The sequence below is a fragment of the Sebastes umbrosus genome, chromosome 13 (assembly GCF_015220745.1).
Source record: "Sebastes umbrosus isolate fSebUmb1 chromosome 13, fSebUmb1.pri, whole genome shotgun sequence".
Lineage (NCBI taxonomy): Eukaryota > Metazoa > Chordata > Actinopteri > Perciformes > Sebastidae > Sebastes > Sebastes umbrosus.
In genome coordinates this window covers 63172-82371 of record NC_051281.1, presented here as the reverse complement: position 1 = coordinate 82371, position 19200 = coordinate 63172, and the positions used below count along the sequence as shown (strand labels likewise).

Sequence of the window (19200 nt, the reverse complement as noted above, 5' to 3'; positions counted from 1 at the left end):
ACAGATTCTGGGTGTAAAGATTACCTTCTACGTGGAGCCTGGCACTCGTCCTGACGTTCTCATCGTCTACAACCACACAGGAGTATTCGGCGTCATCCCTCATTCCGATCACCAGCACAGACAGGAAGTGGACCTTTCTGTCTGAGTGCATCCTGTATTTGTCTCCGGAGAAGATCTCCATGTTGTTCTTCAGCCATTTGACTTTGATGAAGGGTTCGTTGGTTTCACACTCAAACGTCATTATGGTGTCCTTCTCGTTGGCGCTGACGTCCTCCAGGGGTTGGCTGAAGTTGATTGCTGTCTTGGCTGCAAAAAGAGAAAATATGAAGTGAGACTTTGACGTGAACAAGGACACGATGATGGAAAGATCTGGTGTAAAAATGGCTTTACCTTGCACCAGCAGGAAGGCATGGCTTGAGGCCTCCCCTGCGACGTTCATGGCTTTCACCATGATGCTAGCGGAGTCCTCTGCTGTGACGTCTCTGATCACCAGTTCACACACGTGATCCTCAGGCCAGTACCAGTAGACGCGGTCCGACTTTTCCACCAGAATGCCGTTCTTGAACCACTGGCACTCGGGTTCTGGTCTGCCGACGACTCTGACTCGGAAGCGGACCTCATCCAGCGGTGCGACGGTCTTGCTCGTGATGCGTTCCAGGATCTTGGGTGCTTCCATGCTGGGGGAGAGCTGGATCCTGTCTGGTTTGATTGTGGGGATGGTGATCTGGCCCTGTTCCTCCAACCTCCTCCTCTCAGCTTCTTCTTTCTCTTTCAAGTGATGAAGCAGTTCCTCCTTCGTCTTCTTCAGTAGATCCTCGTAGGAGTCGTCCCTCCTGCGAGACTTGAGCTCCACGGCAGAGATGGACTCGTAGAAACCTTCCTCCGTCCTACGTTTGAACTTGCCCTTCAGTTCGTCCGACTCCTCTGAGGTCTTCTCGTGAATGTTTCTTTGCGTCTTACGCAGCCTAACAACCTCCCTGTCCTGCGAGGTCTCGCCAGGTCGGTCCACCTTCACCACGTCGAATCCGATTCTGCCGGCGTCGTGTGCCTCTGCAGCCTTCTGTTCTGGAGCGCGACGCAGCACGGTCCTAAAGTCCTCTTTCTGTTGGATCTCGAGCTTCACAGTGTGCTCGGTCGTGCCGAGAGGATTGTCTGCGACCACCCTGACTTCTCCTGAATCGTAGGACTTGATGTCCACAATCTCCAGGTAGTAAATGCCGTCATACCGAAGTCTGTATCTCTTGCTTTTGCGGATGAGTTGTCCGTTGAGGTACCAGTTGACCTTGGGTAGTGGATAACCAGTGACTCTGCAGCGGAATCGTGCAATGTCGCCTTCCAGCACTCTGGCTGGTTCAGGAAGAAGGACGATGTCGGGTTTGGTCTTCTCATATTCGTCGTCAGCGCTGACTCCTGCAGGTCCTCCCTCGTGAGCCATGCGCTCCATCTCGTCCATCCGGTGCACGCCCTTCCTGCCTTCAGGAAGCTGCGATTCCTCAACGAGACCCTTCTCGTCCTTGACGATGAGGGTGGCCGAGGTCTGGTCGACGCCGAACTTGTTGGTAGCTCTGCAGGTGATGACGCCGCTGTCTCTAGCGTACGCAACTTCATAGTCAAGACTGCAGTAGCCAAACTCGTTGACCATGCGCAGCCTGTTAGCAGCTTCCAGGGGTTTCCCGTCGTGCAGCCACTCCACCTGCATGTTGGGGTCACCGATAGGGGTCAGTCTGCACTCGAAATGAGCTGGACCGAAGCGCTTCATTCGGACAGAGGTCAGCTTCTTCTTGAACAGCGGTTTCTGCTGCTTCTCTTTGTCATAGAGGTCGCCCTCCTCCCACTGCTCCTGACCGTATCGCAGGTGGAGGGGCTCCAGCTCGGGAGCGGCGATCTCTTTGGCTTTGTAGGTTCCTTTGGTGATGATGAGCTTCCTCTCGGTGTGAGGAGCGGTGAAGTCCACCTCCACATTGACTCTGCAGCGAGTGGTGTCTCTGCCAGCCTTGTTGATGGCTGTAGCGGTGTACCAGGCGCTGTCTGAGCCCGCAGACGATGGGATATGGAATTTGGCTTCTCCTTTAGTTCCTTCAATCCTAAAATACATTCAGATATATTGATCAGCACAAACTACTCTGACGTTCTGCACACCTGTGTCAAAGGATTCATTATTAAAGATACATACTTGATCTGTGGGTGCTTGTGTGGGGTGATGATGTCGCTGTTTTTCAGCCAGACGATGTCAGGCAGCGGGTTTCCGATGGCTTTGACAGCCAGTTCAACCAGAGTGCCCTGCTTCACACTGATGTTCCTCAGCTTCTCAATAAACTGAGGGCGAGCCAGGCTTTCTCGAGCTGTGGACGGTGAAATACAACAAGAGCTTTTAATAACGTAATACATTATTTATCTGGACCGCAGAGGACCAGCCCTACAAACAGAAAAGTCTGTCACTGAGTGATGAAGTTACAGGACTGGTCGGCCGAGTGTCGGAGATCTGGGTACAAAAAGGATCGACTGCAGGAAGCGTTTGACTGGGGAAGTTTGGAAACTACTTGTTACTGGTTTATTAGGGCCCGAGCACCGACAACGTCGGGCCGCGAGGACCCTATTGAAACTGTAAGGATTATTATTATTCTTAAAATAAATTTTTGAGAGCCTTAACATGCTCAAAAAGTTGTTAAACTTGAGACACTTTTCAGACACGTTGAAAAAATTTGTTATTTTAAGCTGCTTGCAGATTTAATTCTGGTCGATACCTTGAAGGTATCGCGTACCGATAACCAGCCCTAGGTGCTGGTCCTGATCATCCCACCAGGAATATATTTATTGAAGGCTGTATCTGACTTACCGTCAACAGTCAGAGTTACAGAGACAGAAGTCCGTCCAGCTCGGTTCTGAGCGACGACGGTCCACTCTCCAGAGTCGTGAGGCATGGCTGGGACGATGATCAGGGACTGGGTACCGTCCTCTTTAACCACGATCTTGTGGGTGTAGTCGTTAACCACTTGTTGTCCTGAGGAGGAGGACACAAAGGTTTAACGAGGCAGAAGCAACAGATACGGTGTGTTTCTAGAATCAGTCGTTTCTCTCACCGTTGTGGAACCAGTACGTGTCGGGCATCGGCCTGCCGACGACCTTCAGGTCGAACCTGGCGGTTTGCCCCTCGGAGCATTTTATGGATGAAGGTTTCATGACAAACACGGGCTTGTAGAGTCTTTCCAGCTGGGCCTCGTCGGTCTCGTCCAGCCGGCGGGCCGGAGAACGTCCGGGAGAACGGCTGGAAGAACGTCCAGGAGAGCGGCTCAGAGAACGCGGAGATGTGGACCTGAGGAAGGAGCAGAGTCGTTGATACACTGGCGTCCACAGTTCTACACTTTTACCAGTATTTCTTATTCCAGTTACCTGATCCTCTGCATCGCCGGCTGTGGGGTGTATCTCTGAGGCGTCACAGCTCCGGACGGCTCAACGTAGAGCTTCCCAGAGCTGACGGCGTTTCCCTTCATGTTGGCGGTGAAGGCGGTGTACACGCCCTCGTCTTCTGGCAGAACCACGGGCACACGAAGGCTGGCTCGTCCATCCTGAAGAACCTCCATCTGGAAGCGGCCACCGGCCCTGATACGCTGGCCGTCTTTGTACCAAACAATCTGGTAGAAGACAGAGGATCAGTTTATCCACCGATATAACTTCTCAATGAAACGTGTTTAAGCTTTCCTTTAGGGAGCTCAGACCGAGTACAAATACTGACATCTGGGTACTCTCTGATACCGAGTACCGATACGAGTACTTCTCTGTGCCTAAAGACCCTCGTTAACAGCCAGCTGGAGGGTGTGAGCGACACACGGCAGGCTGGGGAGTCCCGCATACGAGGCGGTGCGCCGCCACCGGCTCTAGGTCGGCTTGGAAAGACTCGGGGTGAAGGTGCTTCCCGGGGCCGTGGACAAAGGGCTCGCAACGCCCTCTCTCCCCGCCAGGGAGGAATGGGGCCCCCTGCTCCCGGTGAGACCGTTGACCGGGGCGGACTGTCTTCAGTGCGCCACGACTGTGTCGTGCCCCCCAGGGCGGGGCTCGGCCCATGTAAAAGGCGCCAGGGGTCTGCAGCAATGTCTGTAACCCACCCGACCCGTCTTGAAACACGGACCAAGGAGTCTAACGTACGCACGAGTCAGAGGGTGCAAGCAAAACCCCGCCGGCTGAGGTGGGATCCCGGCACCGCGGGGTCGGGCGCACCACCGCCCCGTCTCACCTGCACCGTCGGGGAGGTGAAGCGTGAGCGCGTGCGATAGGACCCGAAAGATGGTGACGAGAGGTTAACTTCACGCTGCTGTAAAGTGGTATTGGTGCCGTTTTGCGAGTACATGAGCACAGTATCAGACCCGACACTGGTATCGGTGCATTCCTACTTTCTTTAGTGAAAGTATCTTCTCTAATGTCGTATAAATTGACGTCTATTAACCTTTCCTGTTGTCCTTGGGTCTAATCTGACCCGTTCTCAAACTTCATTTCATCTAATTGACCCCAAATAATACAAATAGATCACTACTTCTGTTGAACTGTGGTGTTTTATTCAGATTTATAGCATCTGTTGTCTTTGAAGTCAATTCTGACCCGGTGGTGCTTTCAAAACAATAAAGTATAAATTATTGTAGGTTACACCTTTTTGGTCAACTTCATTTCAACTCATAACTCATATCAAGTTTTACACTTGTTTGGGGTGATCTTATTGTTCTGTTAATAACTAAATAATGACTCAACCCAGCTTTGGTTGGTTTGTTAAAGTCTAGACTCCATCTATTTGTTGTGGTTTTGAACTCGGTACCTTTGGCAGCGGGTTTCCGGCCATCTTGCAGTGGAACGTGACGCCCATCCCGTCCATGATCCGGTAGTTTTTGACGGGCGTGTCGAAGGCCGGCTGCACCGCCTCCTCCTCGGCGACGGTGACCATCATCTCTCCGTCCTCCGTCACCAGCTCTCTGTAGGTGATCCTCATGATACGCAGCTCGATCTCCTGGATGATCCGCTCCTCAAAGGAGGAAATCAGAAACTCCTGCAGCAGAAAACACAACACCAAGTTATGAATGTTTAATGTTTAACAGTAAAGATGATGCTGAGCTCAGAGGACTGTGGAGGTAGAAGGTAGAAGGTACCGTTTCTGAGACAAAGCTCATGGGGGTGGCGGTGGAGGTCACCCTCCTCTGGTCCAGCTCGTACTGACTCACGACCACAGACGGCTCCTGAACCACCGTCATCGTCGTCACTTCGGTTTTATACGTCACGTCATGTTGCTTCATGTAGGCTTCATATTCCTCTGGAGACACACAGGCACAAACACTGTGAGTCCAACAGAGCTTCCCTCAATGGTTTCACTATTTCTTTAAATGTCTCTATTTTTACATTTATTTATTTTTTAATTTATTTTTGCATTTATTTAATATTTATTTTAAAATGTTTTTTGTAAAAAGAAAAGAATGCATAAATAAGTTTGGGGAAATAAATAAAAGATGAAATGCAAAGGGAAAATCATGCATAAATAAGTAAATGCATAAATACATTAAAAAAATAAATATAAAATTAATGCAAAAATAAATAAATTTAAAATGTATATTTATATTAAACAGTGAATAAAAAAAATAATTAATACAAAAGTAAATAGATATATTATATATACATATATATTTATTTATATTTTTTATACATATATATATATTTTATTTATTTTAATATTTATTTTTAAATGCAATACATAAATACGCTTAAAAAATAAATATAAAATAAATAAAAAATAAATGCAAAATGAAATAAATTTAAAATGTATATTTATATAAAAGAGTGAATAAAAAGATAGAAAGAGAGAATTTAAACAAAGATAACCCCCGGTAGGTTCAAGCTAATAAAGTGAACCATGTACTAGTAAAGACCTCCCATCCTGTGGACTGGGACTTAGTTAATGTCCAGAGAGCAGTTCAGAGAGCAGAGGAAGAGGACGGCGCTACGCTACCTTCCTCCAGCAGGCCGGCAGAGGCCGAGGCTTCTCCGTGGGAGTTCTTGGCGTAGACGGAGTATTCTCCGGCATCATCGGCGAACGTCATGGAAATCTCCAGACGGACTTCTCCCGTCTCCTTCTTGTAGGTTACTTTATATCTGATGGGACATAAAACAGTAGAGTTCACACCTCCTCCAGGTGAGTCTCACACCTCCTCCAGGTGAGTCTGCCTCCATAACAAAGAAGAGTTCAAACGGTGTACCTGTATCCAGGTGTGAGCAGTGTACCTGTATTCATAGACAGGTTTGAACAGTGTACCTGTATCCAGGTGTGAGCGGTGTACGTGTTAACAGGTGTGAGCGGTGTGTACCTGTATCCAGGTGTGAGCGGTGCGTACCTGTATCCGGTGGTGAGCGGTGTACGTGTTAACAGGTGTGAGCGGTGCATACCTGTATCCGGTGGTGAGTGGTGTACGTGTTAACAGGTGTGAGCGGTGCGTACCTGTATCCGGTGGTGAGCGGTGTACGTGTTAACAGGTGTGAGCGGTGTGTACCTGTCTCCAGGTGTGAGCAGTGCGTATCTGTATCTAGGTGTGAGCGTGCGTACCTGTATCCAGGAGTGAGCGGTGCGTACCTGTATACAGGTGTGAGCGGTGTACGTGTTAACAGGTGTGAGAGGTGCGTACCTGTATCCAGGTGTGAGCAGTGCGTACCTGTATCCGGTGGTGAGTGGGACGCCGCTCTTCTTCCAGATGATGTGAGGTTTGGGGTTTCCTCCGACCTGACACTGGAAGACGACTCCTCCTCCCTCCACCAGCTTCTGGACCGTCGGCTTATGGATGAAGAACGGAGCGGCGGCCTCGCCGGTTACCACCTCCGCCACCTCCGTCACCTGTTCCCTCGTCTCCATGGCAACGCTGAAGGAAGAAAGGAAGCCAACAGCTCCGTCAGACGCCGTAGAAGATGAACATCAGAACCAACAACATGACGGTGTTTTAAAGACTCACGTTCTCTGTTGAGAGACTCCGACCTCGGTGACGGTGGTCGTTTCCTCTCTGGTCTCCACCTCCTCCGACACTGAAACACACAAACAGCATCATCACATCCTCCGTCTCATTACTGATGTTTCATCACATCCTCCATCTCATTACTGATGTTTCATCACATCCTCCATCTCATTACTGATGTTTCATCACATCCTCCATCTCATTACTGATGTTTCATTACATCCTCCATCTCATTACTGATGTTTCATCACATCCTCCATCTCATTACTGATGTTTCATCACATCCTCCATCTCATTACTGATGTTTCATCACATCCTCCGTCTCATTACTGATGTTTCATCACATCCTCCATCTCATTACTGATGTTTCATCACATCCTCCATCTCATTACTGATGTTTCATCACATCCTCCATCTCATTACTGATGTTTCATCACATCCTCCATCTCATTACTGATGTTTCATCACATCCTCCATCTCATTACTGATGTTTCATCACATCCTCCGAAAATATGATGAAAAGTATTTTCACTAAAACTAAAGAAAAATAACTTTTGAAAACAAAATGTAACACAATTTTTGGACTAAATTTAAAAAGAAATGAAAAAGCAAATAAATGTCATTTAATGTAGAAAAAATAATATGAAAAATAAATGTAGCCAATAATTAATTGATAAAATGTGTCATAAATTTATATTTCTGTTTTAATTTGCTTCTTTATTTATTTAACTTTGTATTAATTTCCTAAATTATTTACGCTTCTGTTTATTTTCCCTTTTATTAATTTATTTATTTTGCATTTATTTTTAAACGTATTTATTTATGTAAAAAGAAAAGAATACATAAATAAGTGTGGGGAATTAAATAAGAGGTGAAATGCAAAGGGAAAACTGTGCATAAATAAATAAATGCATACATTTAAAATTAAATATAAAATAAATACAGAAATAAATAAAAAAATAAACAAATGCAAAAATAAACAAATTTAAAATGTATATAGTAATTAATAGTAAATATATAAGGGAATTGATACAAAGATAAATAAATAAATAAATAAAGAAGCAAATTAAAACAGAAACGTCAATTTATGTCACATTTTATCAATTAATTAATGGCTACATTTATTTTTAATATAATTTTTTGCTACATTTAATGACATCTTTATTTATTTATTGAGTCATTTATTTATTTATTTTGCAGTCATCAGAACGTCTTTAACCATCTAAATCTTCCTCTAGAATATTACTGCATTAATGTCAACAGAGTTTTACTGAATGTTTATATCAGAGTTAGAATATTATAATAACTATATAATATAACAAGACATAGAAATCTAAATATGCACAATATAAATAAAACTAAAATGAAATAAACTAAAAGCTTTTTGTTGACTAAGCTGAACGACCCTCTACAGTCTGACGTCTTTAATCGTTGTGTGAACTCAGAGAGTAAAACGTTGGATCAGATGTCATCGTATAGAATGAAACTGTTTCCATGGTTACCTTTGACCAGCAGGTAGCAGGAGGTGCTGACGGTTCCCGCCTCGCTGGTGGCGGTGCAGGTGAAGCGCCCGCTGTCTTCGGCGAAGGCCTCGCGGATCACCAGGCGGGCGAAGCTGCTCGTGTAGCTGATCTGGAAGTCGATGGAGCTCTCGATCTTGTAGTCCTCTCTGAACCACAGGACGGCGGGGGAGGGGTGACCACTGATCTGACACTGCAAGGTCACCGACTCGCCCTCCGTCACTGTCACGTTCATCAGGCCCTGAACGGAGACAGAGACATGGAGACGACTTCAGACACTGTCATACACCTTCAGACACCGTCATACACCTTCAGACACCTTCAGACACCGTCAGACACCTTCATACACCTTCAGACACCTTCAGACACCTTCATACACCGTCAGACACCTTCAGACACCTTCATACACCGTCAGACACCTTCAGACACCTTCAGACACCTTCATACACCTTCATACACCGTCAGACACCTTCAGACACCGTCAGACACCTTCAGACACCTTCAGACACCGTCAGACACCTTCAGACACCTTCATACACCGTCAGACACCTTCAGACATCTTCATACACCTTCAGACATCTTCATACACCTTCAGACACCGTCAGACATCTTCAGACACCTTCATACACCTTCAGACACCGTCAGACATCTTCATACTGGGGAACGGTCGACTTCAGATGGTCACTGAACTATAAAACAATCTAATCCTTTATGAGACAACTATCATCTTTTAAAAAATAGATTTTCCTTTACTTCTATTGTCGCAGATGCCGCCAAGAAAACGTGTGATGGACTATCGTAGCTCTGGGTGACCACAGACACATACAAAATGTATTTGTCCTCCATTTCTGATTCAACAACGTCAGGACGTCAGTGAGGACAGGAGGACAGGAGGACGATGTCAACGCTGAGAGGCTTTCACCACACAGAGACACCAGGATTTATCGCTTCAGTTGAAATATTTAAACTCCCGCGAATACACAAATGACGGGAGTTTCGCATTTTCCGTTGACTTTGTACGTAATCACGCCGCATGAAAAATCTGCTCCGCTCTTGGTCTGAAGCGCCATTTTTAGCTGCACATCTGGCGCAGCGTATCCTTACATACAACGGATCATATTAAAGCTTACCAAAAGTTACTTTTTGTGCGTTTTGCGTTCCGTATGTTTGTTAACTAACGCCACGTATGTAAACTACGTAAGTCAAAGTTGACTTTTGGTTTCATACGGGACACAAACAGCGGTCTCCTGGTGGAAGTCCTGTGTTTGTTGGACCATCCATCCATCCGACCTCCTCCCTACACAGATCAGTCTCTTCATACTACGTCACCTGAAAACAGGAAGTACTCACGGCTATGAGAGTCGGAGGAACAACCGGCTCCTGAGCTCTGGAGGGAACAGCAGCCGCCTCCTGAGGAGAAACAACAACATCAAGAGTCAAAGACAGGAAGCAGCGCGGCGGCACTGGTCGGCGCCGGTCAGTGGTTGCGTTCTGTGAGGATGGGGGGGGGAAGCTGGTTAGAACAGAGAGAAACCCTGCAGAGAGGACAGACGGATGACGACAGGAAGGAAAAGAAGATTCTTCATGAAGAGGCGGTGGATGGAGGGCAGCGTGTGATTGGCTGCGGCGTTATGGTGAAGAGGGGAACGCAGGTGAGAGTCCACACGGGGTTAAATTAGGGGAAGTGAATGGAGGACGGCGGGGGGGGGGGGTCGGACCCACCTGAGGCTCCCACTCCTCAAACTCTTCCTCGCTCACAGCGTGAGCTCTGTATCTGACGTCTCTGAACGGCGGGGGGAGGGGCTCCGGCGTCACGCTCCGCCGCTCCACCGCCACCGCTCGGCGAGACGGGCTGGGAGACTTGACGGGCTTGATGATCTTTCTGGCGGCGGCGGAGGAGGAGGACAACTCTTTGTGCAGAGTGGCGATGGCAGAGCCGGCGATGGACACCTGACCAGAGAACAGCTGAGGGTCAGAGAGCGGCGAGGAGAGGACGAGTCACACGGGTCCTCCTGATGTCTCTGGTTCTAGTAGCTGGATGTGATGTGTGGTCAACTAACAGCTGCAGACGCTCGCTTATTATTTAATACATACTCAATATCTTATTTATTCACTTTTATATTACCGTTTAGAAACTCAACTCCAGCTGACTCTGAGCTTCGTCTAGTTTCCTTTAATTACATTATAAATGAAGGAACATTACTCCATGCTGCTATTCAATAGTTTCTGTATTATTTCGTTGGCTCAAATATTAATATACTAAAAAAAAAATTAAAATTAAATTAGCCTAAAATATATCCTCTTTAAATTGTAGAATATAAAGCCCTTCTGTCTTTACTTTAATTATTAGGGCTGTCAAAGTTAACGCCATAACAATAACAGTAATAATCTTAACAAATTTACGAAAATAAAAAAAATACATTCACGAGAAAAAACTTGAATATTCGCTGAGATTATCTAAAATAGTGGCTAAAACTGTACATTGGTGACAGAGTCTGGATAAATGAATGATTGTTTTAATCGGAATCGTGAGAGACTTTTCATCATAAATTACGCACTCAACAAAGTCTTAACAAGATCTAACGGGTCAAAGTTTGGTTGTCAGTAAGTTTTCCTGCTAAAATGAAACCAAACTAACTCAGATCTCTGATCAACGTTAATCTGTCAGCCGGTGTTTTGATGTGTTTTAGTCTGAAAGAAGCAACAACTCAGTGAGACTGTGAGTGTTTCTCTACGCAGACGATCAGCTGCGTTACACATGAAACAACAGATACAAGAGGAGGATTTAAACGTGGTGTGATGATACTGTAGTAGGATGGTGATACTGTGGTTTGGTAGAGGAGACGTGGGATGGTGATATACGGTAGTAGGATGGTGATATACGGTAGTAGGATGGTGATATACGGTAGCAGGATGGTGATATACGGTAGTAGGATGGTGGTATACGGTAGTAGGATGGTGATATACGGTAGTAGGATGGAGGAAGTCAGAGTGAGTCACAGCACATCAGAACCGGAGGAGAGTGTTCGTTAAGATGTGAGAGTTAAAGATGAGATGGAGGTTCTGGATGAGGACGGCGGCGGCGTCCCGCTGCTCCTCTCTTACCTCGTAACCCGGTTCATGTTTAGGGACGGACACTTTAGAGACGGTGAAATGTGGGACTGGAGACGGAGATGGGCCGGCGCCGGAGGGTTCTGTTGTTGTCTGAATCTGGAGTGACCAACAGAGTTCAGTAAATATCTGAGAGTCTTCCTGCTGTCAGAGATCAGATCTGATGTGAGACTCGTCCGACCTGTGAGGAGACTCGGAGCTGCTCTGAGGTCACTCGGAGCTGCTCTGAGGTCACGGCGGCGGCTGCGGCTTCGGCAGCGGCAGCGGCTGCGGCTTCGGCAGCGGCTGTGGCTTCGGCAGCGGCTGCGGCTTTGGCAGCGGCTGTGGCGGCTGCAGCAGCTGCGGCAGCAGCCGGCGGCTCAACAGGAAGTGTTTTGGTTACAACGACGCGTTTCTCTTCCGTTGCTGCCGCCTGCTGCCGTATCTCCATCTCTACGGCTTCCTCCTCTTCGGCGCCGCTGCCCTCCCCGTGCACGGGCTGGCGGACGCGAGCCAGGTCGACAGCGGCCACCACCGTGGCCACCGCCTCGGCTTTCACCCCGCCCTCCGCCTGGACACATAAAACCAGCACATAGAGCTCAGCAGCTCCACGGCAGGAAGTCAGGAAGTCTGGAGACAGAGACTCCACCAGAAATACTCCCAGATTATACCACAGAAGAAGAAGAAACGTCATCATCATCATCATCATCATCATCACTGAATCACGGAGGACATGCAGCGTGCAGCATCAAGAGAGAAACATGCAGCACAGAGAAGACCGACTTCATCATGAGGTTTCATTAAAAACAGCAGATAAGAGGAGGAAGAGGAAGAAGAGGAGGAGGAAGAAATATTCAGTGCCAGCAGGTCAAAAACATTGAAAGAGTTAAAAGAGAAGAAATCCACCTTCTAACAACTCCAACATTTACAGTAAGAGTCTGTGAACCTTCAGCAGGAAGTTTATGAGAAACATATGTAATATTCTCTGAGATTATAGAGGTACATTTACGAGAAAAAAACTCGTAAAAGTTGTGTTTTTTTGGGTCGAGGAACCGCATCGCTTCACTTCACTTCACAACTGCAACATATATTAATAATATTAGAATTTATTTATGTTCATAAAAGAACACAGAAAGATGATGAAATAAAACACATATCTGTCTTTCAGGACCTCGAACATGACTTTAGGAGCAACGACATCCAGACGGCGGCTAATGTTCCCACAGTTTAGCCCTCGCTGGCTCACGTAACCGCCGGCGGCGTCTGATGTGATGACATTCATCCAACTTTAGTGTTTTCTCATGAATGTGTGACTTTAATCTGGTAAACTCAGAGTTATAAGCAGCAGGGAAATAATACTAAAGTCAAAAAGTCATAACTCTCCGTCTGCCGGGGTTTTAACACGGACCTCTGAGTTTCTCCGTTATCGATGTGATGGTTGGAGCTGAACCTGAAGAGAGGACGCTTATAGAACAGGACAGCTTATTATGGGCTGTTAGAGACGGAGAGGTCCATCCTCTGGGACAGATAGAGTGGAGTAACCAGAGAGTGAAGAAGAAGAAGAGAGGGGTGGAGGTGGAGGTGGAGGTGATGGAGCAGACAGTGGCGGTCTACCTGCTCTCCGGACGCCGCCGCCTCAGACAGCCCCCGGCCACGAGCCTGATCCACGGCCGCCATCAAGGTGGCCACCGCCACGCTCCTATGGTCCTGGGAGACATGCTCATCCTGACGCGGTCACAGCAACACAGCAACACTTGTTCATGCCCTGATCCTCCATAACCTCCATTAACCTACGTATACGTTACTGTACATACACTTACTGTACGTATACTTAATGTATACTCTAATGTACGTATACTTGTTCAGAATAACCACCATCCCTGAGGTTTTAATAGTCACAGCAACACATGTTCATGCTCGGATTCTCTTCACAACCTCCACTAATGTACGTCTACTTAATGTATATGTTACTGTTCAGAATAACCACCATCCCTGAGGCTTCTACTGAAGGTGTTAATCTGTGTCTACATGCAGCAGCTCCACCCTACAGAGACCCTCCTCCTCTTCGTCCTCCTCACCTCTCTGGTGGTGCTGACCTGCTGCTCCCAGCTCTTCTCCATATGAAGCTGGGTGGCGCTGCTCACGCTGCTCACGCTGGTGTAGCTGGCTTCAGCCGCGTAGTCTCCCTGCTTCCAGGGGGGCAGGACCTCGGCTGAGGCTGAGAGCTGCAACAGGAAGGACACACATCTGGTCAGAGGGACGGAGGCTGCTGGACGTCTCCATGTCCCGGACCTGGACCTGGACTCTTATTCTCACCTGTTTCCTGGTCATGATGGGAGACTTGACGGGTCTGATGGGGGACACGGACAGTCTCTCTGACAGTCTGGAGGGGGAGACGGGTCTGCAGAGGACACAGGATGCACGTTAAAACACAGTAAGACCACGAGGACTACGAGGCATGTTCCTATCAGGTCCTCACAGGTCACCGTGTCGTGGTCGTACCTGACTGGCGCCGGCGTCGGCCCCTTCACGTGTCTGACGGGTGACGGGGACTGATGCCGTCCTCCCGCCACTTTGGAGACGAAGGACGGCGGGGACCTGGAGGTGGGCTTCGGGGGAACCCTCGGGGGGGTTTTGTGAGCTATGTGCTGAGTCATCATTCCTCCTTCTACGTGCATCTCCATGGTGCTGGCCTGGAAGCTGGCCTCCGTCTTCTGGAGGGAAACATCCCAGAATACTCAGGATTAGAGGGAAGAACTTCATCTTCAACGAGGGCTCACGGTTAATACCATATTGATCCTGATCACCATGAAATGAACATGATCAACTAGAAAACACCGCTGCAGATCAAAACAATAACAGCCACCAGATGGTGATCCAGTTTGTCGCCCTTTACCATCAAGCGGTTGCCCTTTACCATCAAGCGGTCGCCCTTTACCATCAAGCGGTCGCCCTTTACCATCAAGCGGTCGGCCCTTACCATCAAGCGGTCGCCCCTTACCATCAAGCGGTCGCCCTTTACCATCAAGCGGTCGCCCTTTACCATCAAGCGGTCGCCCTTTACCATCAAGCGGTCGCCCTTTACCATCAAGCGGTCGGCCCTTACCATCAAGCGGTCGCCCCTTACCATCAAGCGGTCGCCCTTTACCATCAAGCGGTCGCCCCTTACCCTCAAGCGGTCGCCCCTTACCATCAAGCGGTCGCCCGTTACCATCAAGCGGTCGCCCCTTACCATCAAGCGGTCGCCCTTTATCATCAAGCGTTCGCCCCTTACCATCAAGCGTTCGCCCCTTACCATCAAGCGGTCGCCCCTTACCACCAAGCGTTCGTCCCTTACCGCCCCTTACCACCCCTTACCGCCCCTTACCGCCCTTTACCACCAAGCGTTTGCCCCTTACCACCCCTTACCGCCCCTTACCGCCAAGCGGTCGCCCCTTACCGCCCCTTACCGCCCCTTACCGCCAAGTGATCGCCCCTTACCGCCCTTTACCACCAAGCGTTCGCCCCTTACCGCCAAGCAGTCGCCCCTTACCACCCCTTACCGCCAAGCAGTCGCCCTTTACCGCCCCTTACCACCAAGTGGTCGCCCTTTACCGCTACCGGAAACGATGCTCTGGATTTATAACACAAGACAAAACGAGAGCATCTTTGAACGCAACGCAGCACAATCATGGTTTTATCTTGATTATCTAGTTTTCATCGTCGGAAGCAAAATGGTAATTAAAAATAAAATCTGATTAACTGTCCAGTGCTGTTTTCATTCTTCAGATTGAACCAGATAACTCAGTAGAACTCTGTAGAACTCAGTAGAACTCAGTAGAACTCAGTAGAACTCAGTAGAACTAACCTTCTGTACTCTGGTCTGGGACGTGGACATCTGAGACGCAGACATCTGGGACGCGCCCATCTGGGACGCGCCCATCTGGGACGCGGACATCTGGGACGCGCCCATCTGGGACGCGGACATCTGGGACGCGCCCATCTGGGACGCGGACATCTGGGACACGCCCATCTGGGACACGCCCATCTGGGACGCGGACATCAGGGACGCGCCCATCAGAGACGTGCCCATCTGGGTTGCGGTCATCTGGGATGTGGTCATCTGGGACACGCCCCTCTGGGACATGCCCATCCGGGAAACGCCCATCTGGGACGCGCCCATCAGGGACGCGCCCATCTGGGACACGCCCATCTGGGACACGCCCATCTGGGACGTGCCCATCAGGGACGCGCCCATCTGGGATGCGCCCATCTGGGACACACCCATCTGGGATGTGGACACAATAGTCTTTGTCTTCTTCGTTGGTACGGCCTCCTCACCTGCAGCACAAACACACCTGATGGTTCAGGTTGATCTACAGAAGACACTAAACAACTACAGCAACATCACTCACAGGTTTAATCAACCCTTCCTAAGTCCCGCCCCTTTTCGCTTGGTGCTCAATAAGAGTTGAGCAAGCGTGGAACCCGGCAGGTCAACGTTGGGTTATACGTGCGCTACTGTCACGCTATGTCTGTTCACAGGTAACATCAATAAGGAAGTCACATGACTTTATATACAGTCACCGTTACTACGAGGAACTAAGTATGTTGAAGTGTGCTGAAGTGTTTTGAAGTGTGTTGAAGTGTGTTGAAGTGTGTTAAGTGTGTTGAAGTGTGTTGAAGTGTGTTAAGTGTGTTGAAGTATTTTGAAGTGTGTTGAAGTGTGTTGCAGTATTTTGAAGTGTGTTGAAGTATGTTGAAGTGTGTAGTAGTATGTTGAAGTATGTTGAAGTGTGTTGCAGTATGTTAAAGTGTGTTTAAGTGTGTTTAAGTGTGTTGCAGTATGTTGAAGTGTGTTAAGTATGTTGAAGTGTGTTGAAGTGTGTTGCAGTATGTTGAAGTATGTTGAAGTGTGTTGCAGTATTTTGAAGTGTGTTGAAGTATGTTGAAGTGTGTAGTAGTATGTTGAAGTATGTTGAAGTGTGTTGCAGTATGTTGAAGTGTGTTCAAGTGTGTTGAAGTGTGTTGAAGTATGTTGAAGTATGTTGAAGTGTGTTAAGTATGTTGAAGTGTGTTGAAGTATGTTGAAGTATGTTGAAGTGTGTTAAGTATGTTGAAGTGTGTTGAAGTATGTTGAAGTGTGTTATGTGTGTTGAAGTATGTTGAAGTGTGTTGCAGTATGTTGAAGTGTGCTGAAGTGTGTTGAAGTGTGTTGAAGTGTGTTGAAGTGTTGAAGTGTGTTTTTTTTTGTCAAGCTTGTCCAACCTAGCAACAGTAACTAAGGGTGGCGGGACTTCGGATCAGTCAGTCAGTAGTTTCAAACATGAAGTGGATGAAGTGTCGGTAACAACGGTCTCACCCTGAACCAGCAGCTCAGAGGTGGAGGTGGCGCGTCCACTGCTGTTGGTGGCGGTCACAGAATATGTCCCAGAATCCTCTGGGAAGGCCTCGGCGATCAGCAGGCCGTACAGGTCTCCCTCCTGGAGGATCCTGAAGTCGGCAGAGCTCTGGATCTCGGCTCCCTCTCGGTAGAACTTCACCACGGGCGTCGGGATGCCGGAGACTCGGACGTCCAGCCTCACCTGGCTGCCCTGTCTCACCGAGGAGCTCTGCAGTCTCTGAAGGAAGTTCGGAGGCGCCGTCTCGGCTGCAAAGACACAGAATACGTCTCATTGTCCAGTTACTTTAACGTGCATCTAAACATGATGAGGAACCAGGACAGAGAAACGCAGCCAGTCGGACGTACAAATGAACTCTGACCCCTGAACCCACATGTTCCAGCTGCTTTCTCATCATGTGGAGTTCAGTAACGGATCCTCACTGGTTCAGGTTCAACTTGTTAACCCGTTAACTGACTTAAGGTACCTCTTAAGGGAAGTTATGCTGCAACAGCTGCTTCTATATCGGTTTTATCACCCGATTAAGTATCAGGCCACGCCCCTCGGCTGACGGGTAAATTTAGACTGAAACACAATATTTATCTTTTACTTATCGAAGGAGACGATTCATATTTATATCATTTAGAACATTGTGTCATCAATGCTTCTTTTGGTAACACTACAATATATACTGTAGTGTTGTGTCTCTTTGTGGTTGTTCTGTGTCTCTTTTTGGTTGTTTTGTCTCTTTGTGGTTGTTCTGTGTCTCTTTGTGGTTGTTCTGAGTCTCTTTGTGGTTGTTCTGAGTCTCTTTGTGGTTGTTTTGTGTCTCTTTGTGGTTGTTCTGAGTCTCTTTGTGGTTGTTTTGTGTCTCTTTGTGGTTGTTCTGTGTCTCTTTGTGGTTGTTCTGAGTCTCTTTGTGGTTGTTCTGTGTCTCTTTGTGGTTGTTCTGAGTCTCTTTGTGGTTGTTTTGTCTCTTTGTGGTTGTTCTGTGTCTCTTTGTGGTTGTTTTGTGTCTCTTTGTGGTTGTTCTGAGTGTCTTTGTGGTTGTTCTGTGTCTCTTTGTGGTGGTTCTGAGAGTCTTTGTGGTGGTTCTGTGTCTCTTTTGTGGTGGTTCTGTCTCTTTGTGGTGGTTATGTGTCTCTTTGTGGTTGTTTTGTGTCTCTTTGTGGTTGTTCTGAGTCTCTTTGTGGTTGTTCTGTGTCTCTTTGTGGTTGTTCTGTGTCTCTTTGTGGTTGTTTTGTGTCTCTTTGTGGTGGTTCTGTGTCTCTTTTTGGTTGTTTTGTCTCTTTGTGGTTGTTCTGAGTCTCTTTGTGGTTGTTCTGTGTCTCTTTGTGGTTGTTCTGTCTCTTTTTGGTTGTTTTGTCTCTTTGTGGTTGTTCTGTGTCTCTTTGTGGTTGTTCTGAGTCTCTTTGTGGTTGTTTTGTGTCTCTTTGTGGTTGTTCTGAGTCTCTTTGTGGTTGTTTTACGTCTCTCTGAGGTAGTTTTACGTCTCTCTGTGGTTGTTTTACGTCTCTCTGAAGTAGTTTTACGTCTCTCTGTGGTTGTTTTACGTCTCTCTGTGGTTGTTTTACGTCTCTCTGTGGTTGTTGTTTTACGTCTCTCTGTGGTTGTTTTACGTCTCTCTGTGGTTGTTTTACGTCTCTCTGTGGTTGTTGTTTTACGTCTCTCTGTGGTTGTTTTACGTCTCTCTGTGGTTGTTTTACGTCTCTCTGTGGTTGTTTTACGTCTCTCTGTGGTTGTTGTTTTACGTCTCTCTGTGGTTGTTTTACGTCTCTCTGTGGTTGTTTTACGTCTCTCTGTGGTTGTTGTTTTACGTCTCTCTGTGGTTGTTTTACGTCTCTGTGGTTGTTTTACGTCTCTGTGGTTGTTTTGTTTCTCACCTGTAACGAGGAGTTCGGCGGTACTCGTGGCTTGTCCAGCACCGTTGGTTGCTCTGACAGAAAATCTTCCACTGTGTGCGGCGGTCACGGCGGGGATCTTCAGAACAGCGCGGCCGTCGCTGAACGAGATCTGAATGCCGGGTAAAGCGGCAGCGGAAAGAACCTGGCCATCACGGAACCAGCTCACCTCAGGAACTGGAGAACCTGCAGAGGAGAGGAGAACCGGATCGGAGATCCTTACTCACTGAGAGGACGCTCCAAAATGTATCAGGACATTTGTCTTTCATTTCGTTGTGTCCAGTACAGGACACATCCAGGACATGTTTAGCTAAGCATAGCACAAAGACCGGTAGCAGTAGGAAACTACTAGCCT

The 19200-nt window shown here is 47.8% G+C and overlaps 1 protein-coding gene across 1 annotated transcript in view; it reads right to left on the bottom strand.

Annotated features, from left to right (window-relative positions):
- ttn.2 (titin, tandem duplicate 2) overlaps window positions 1-19200 on the bottom strand; it is a 229072-nt gene that overhangs the window by 199090 nt on the left and 10782 nt on the right. The window contains 24 exon segments of the mRNA XM_037790082.1: window positions 25-306; window positions 391-2084; window positions 2174-2342; window positions 2837-3001; window positions 3081-3313; window positions 3391-3632; window positions 4805-5032; window positions 5133-5293; window positions 5984-6126; window positions 6681-6884; window positions 6975-7044; window positions 8477-8735; window positions 9845-9901; window positions 10217-10444; window positions 11600-11704; window positions 11787-12155; window positions 13088-13309; window positions 13663-13809; window positions 13901-13985; window positions 14087-14298; window positions 15432-15742; window positions 15848-15904; window positions 16926-17213; window positions 18828-19031. Of these exon segments, the coding sequence (XP_037646010.1) occupies window positions 25-306; window positions 391-2084; window positions 2174-2342; window positions 2837-3001; window positions 3081-3313; window positions 3391-3632; window positions 4805-5032; window positions 5133-5293; window positions 5984-6126; window positions 6681-6884; window positions 6975-7044; window positions 8477-8735; window positions 9845-9901; window positions 10217-10444; window positions 11600-11704; window positions 11787-12155; window positions 13088-13309; window positions 13663-13809; window positions 13901-13985; window positions 14087-14298; window positions 15432-15742; window positions 15848-15904; window positions 16926-17213; window positions 18828-19031 (6135 nt within the window).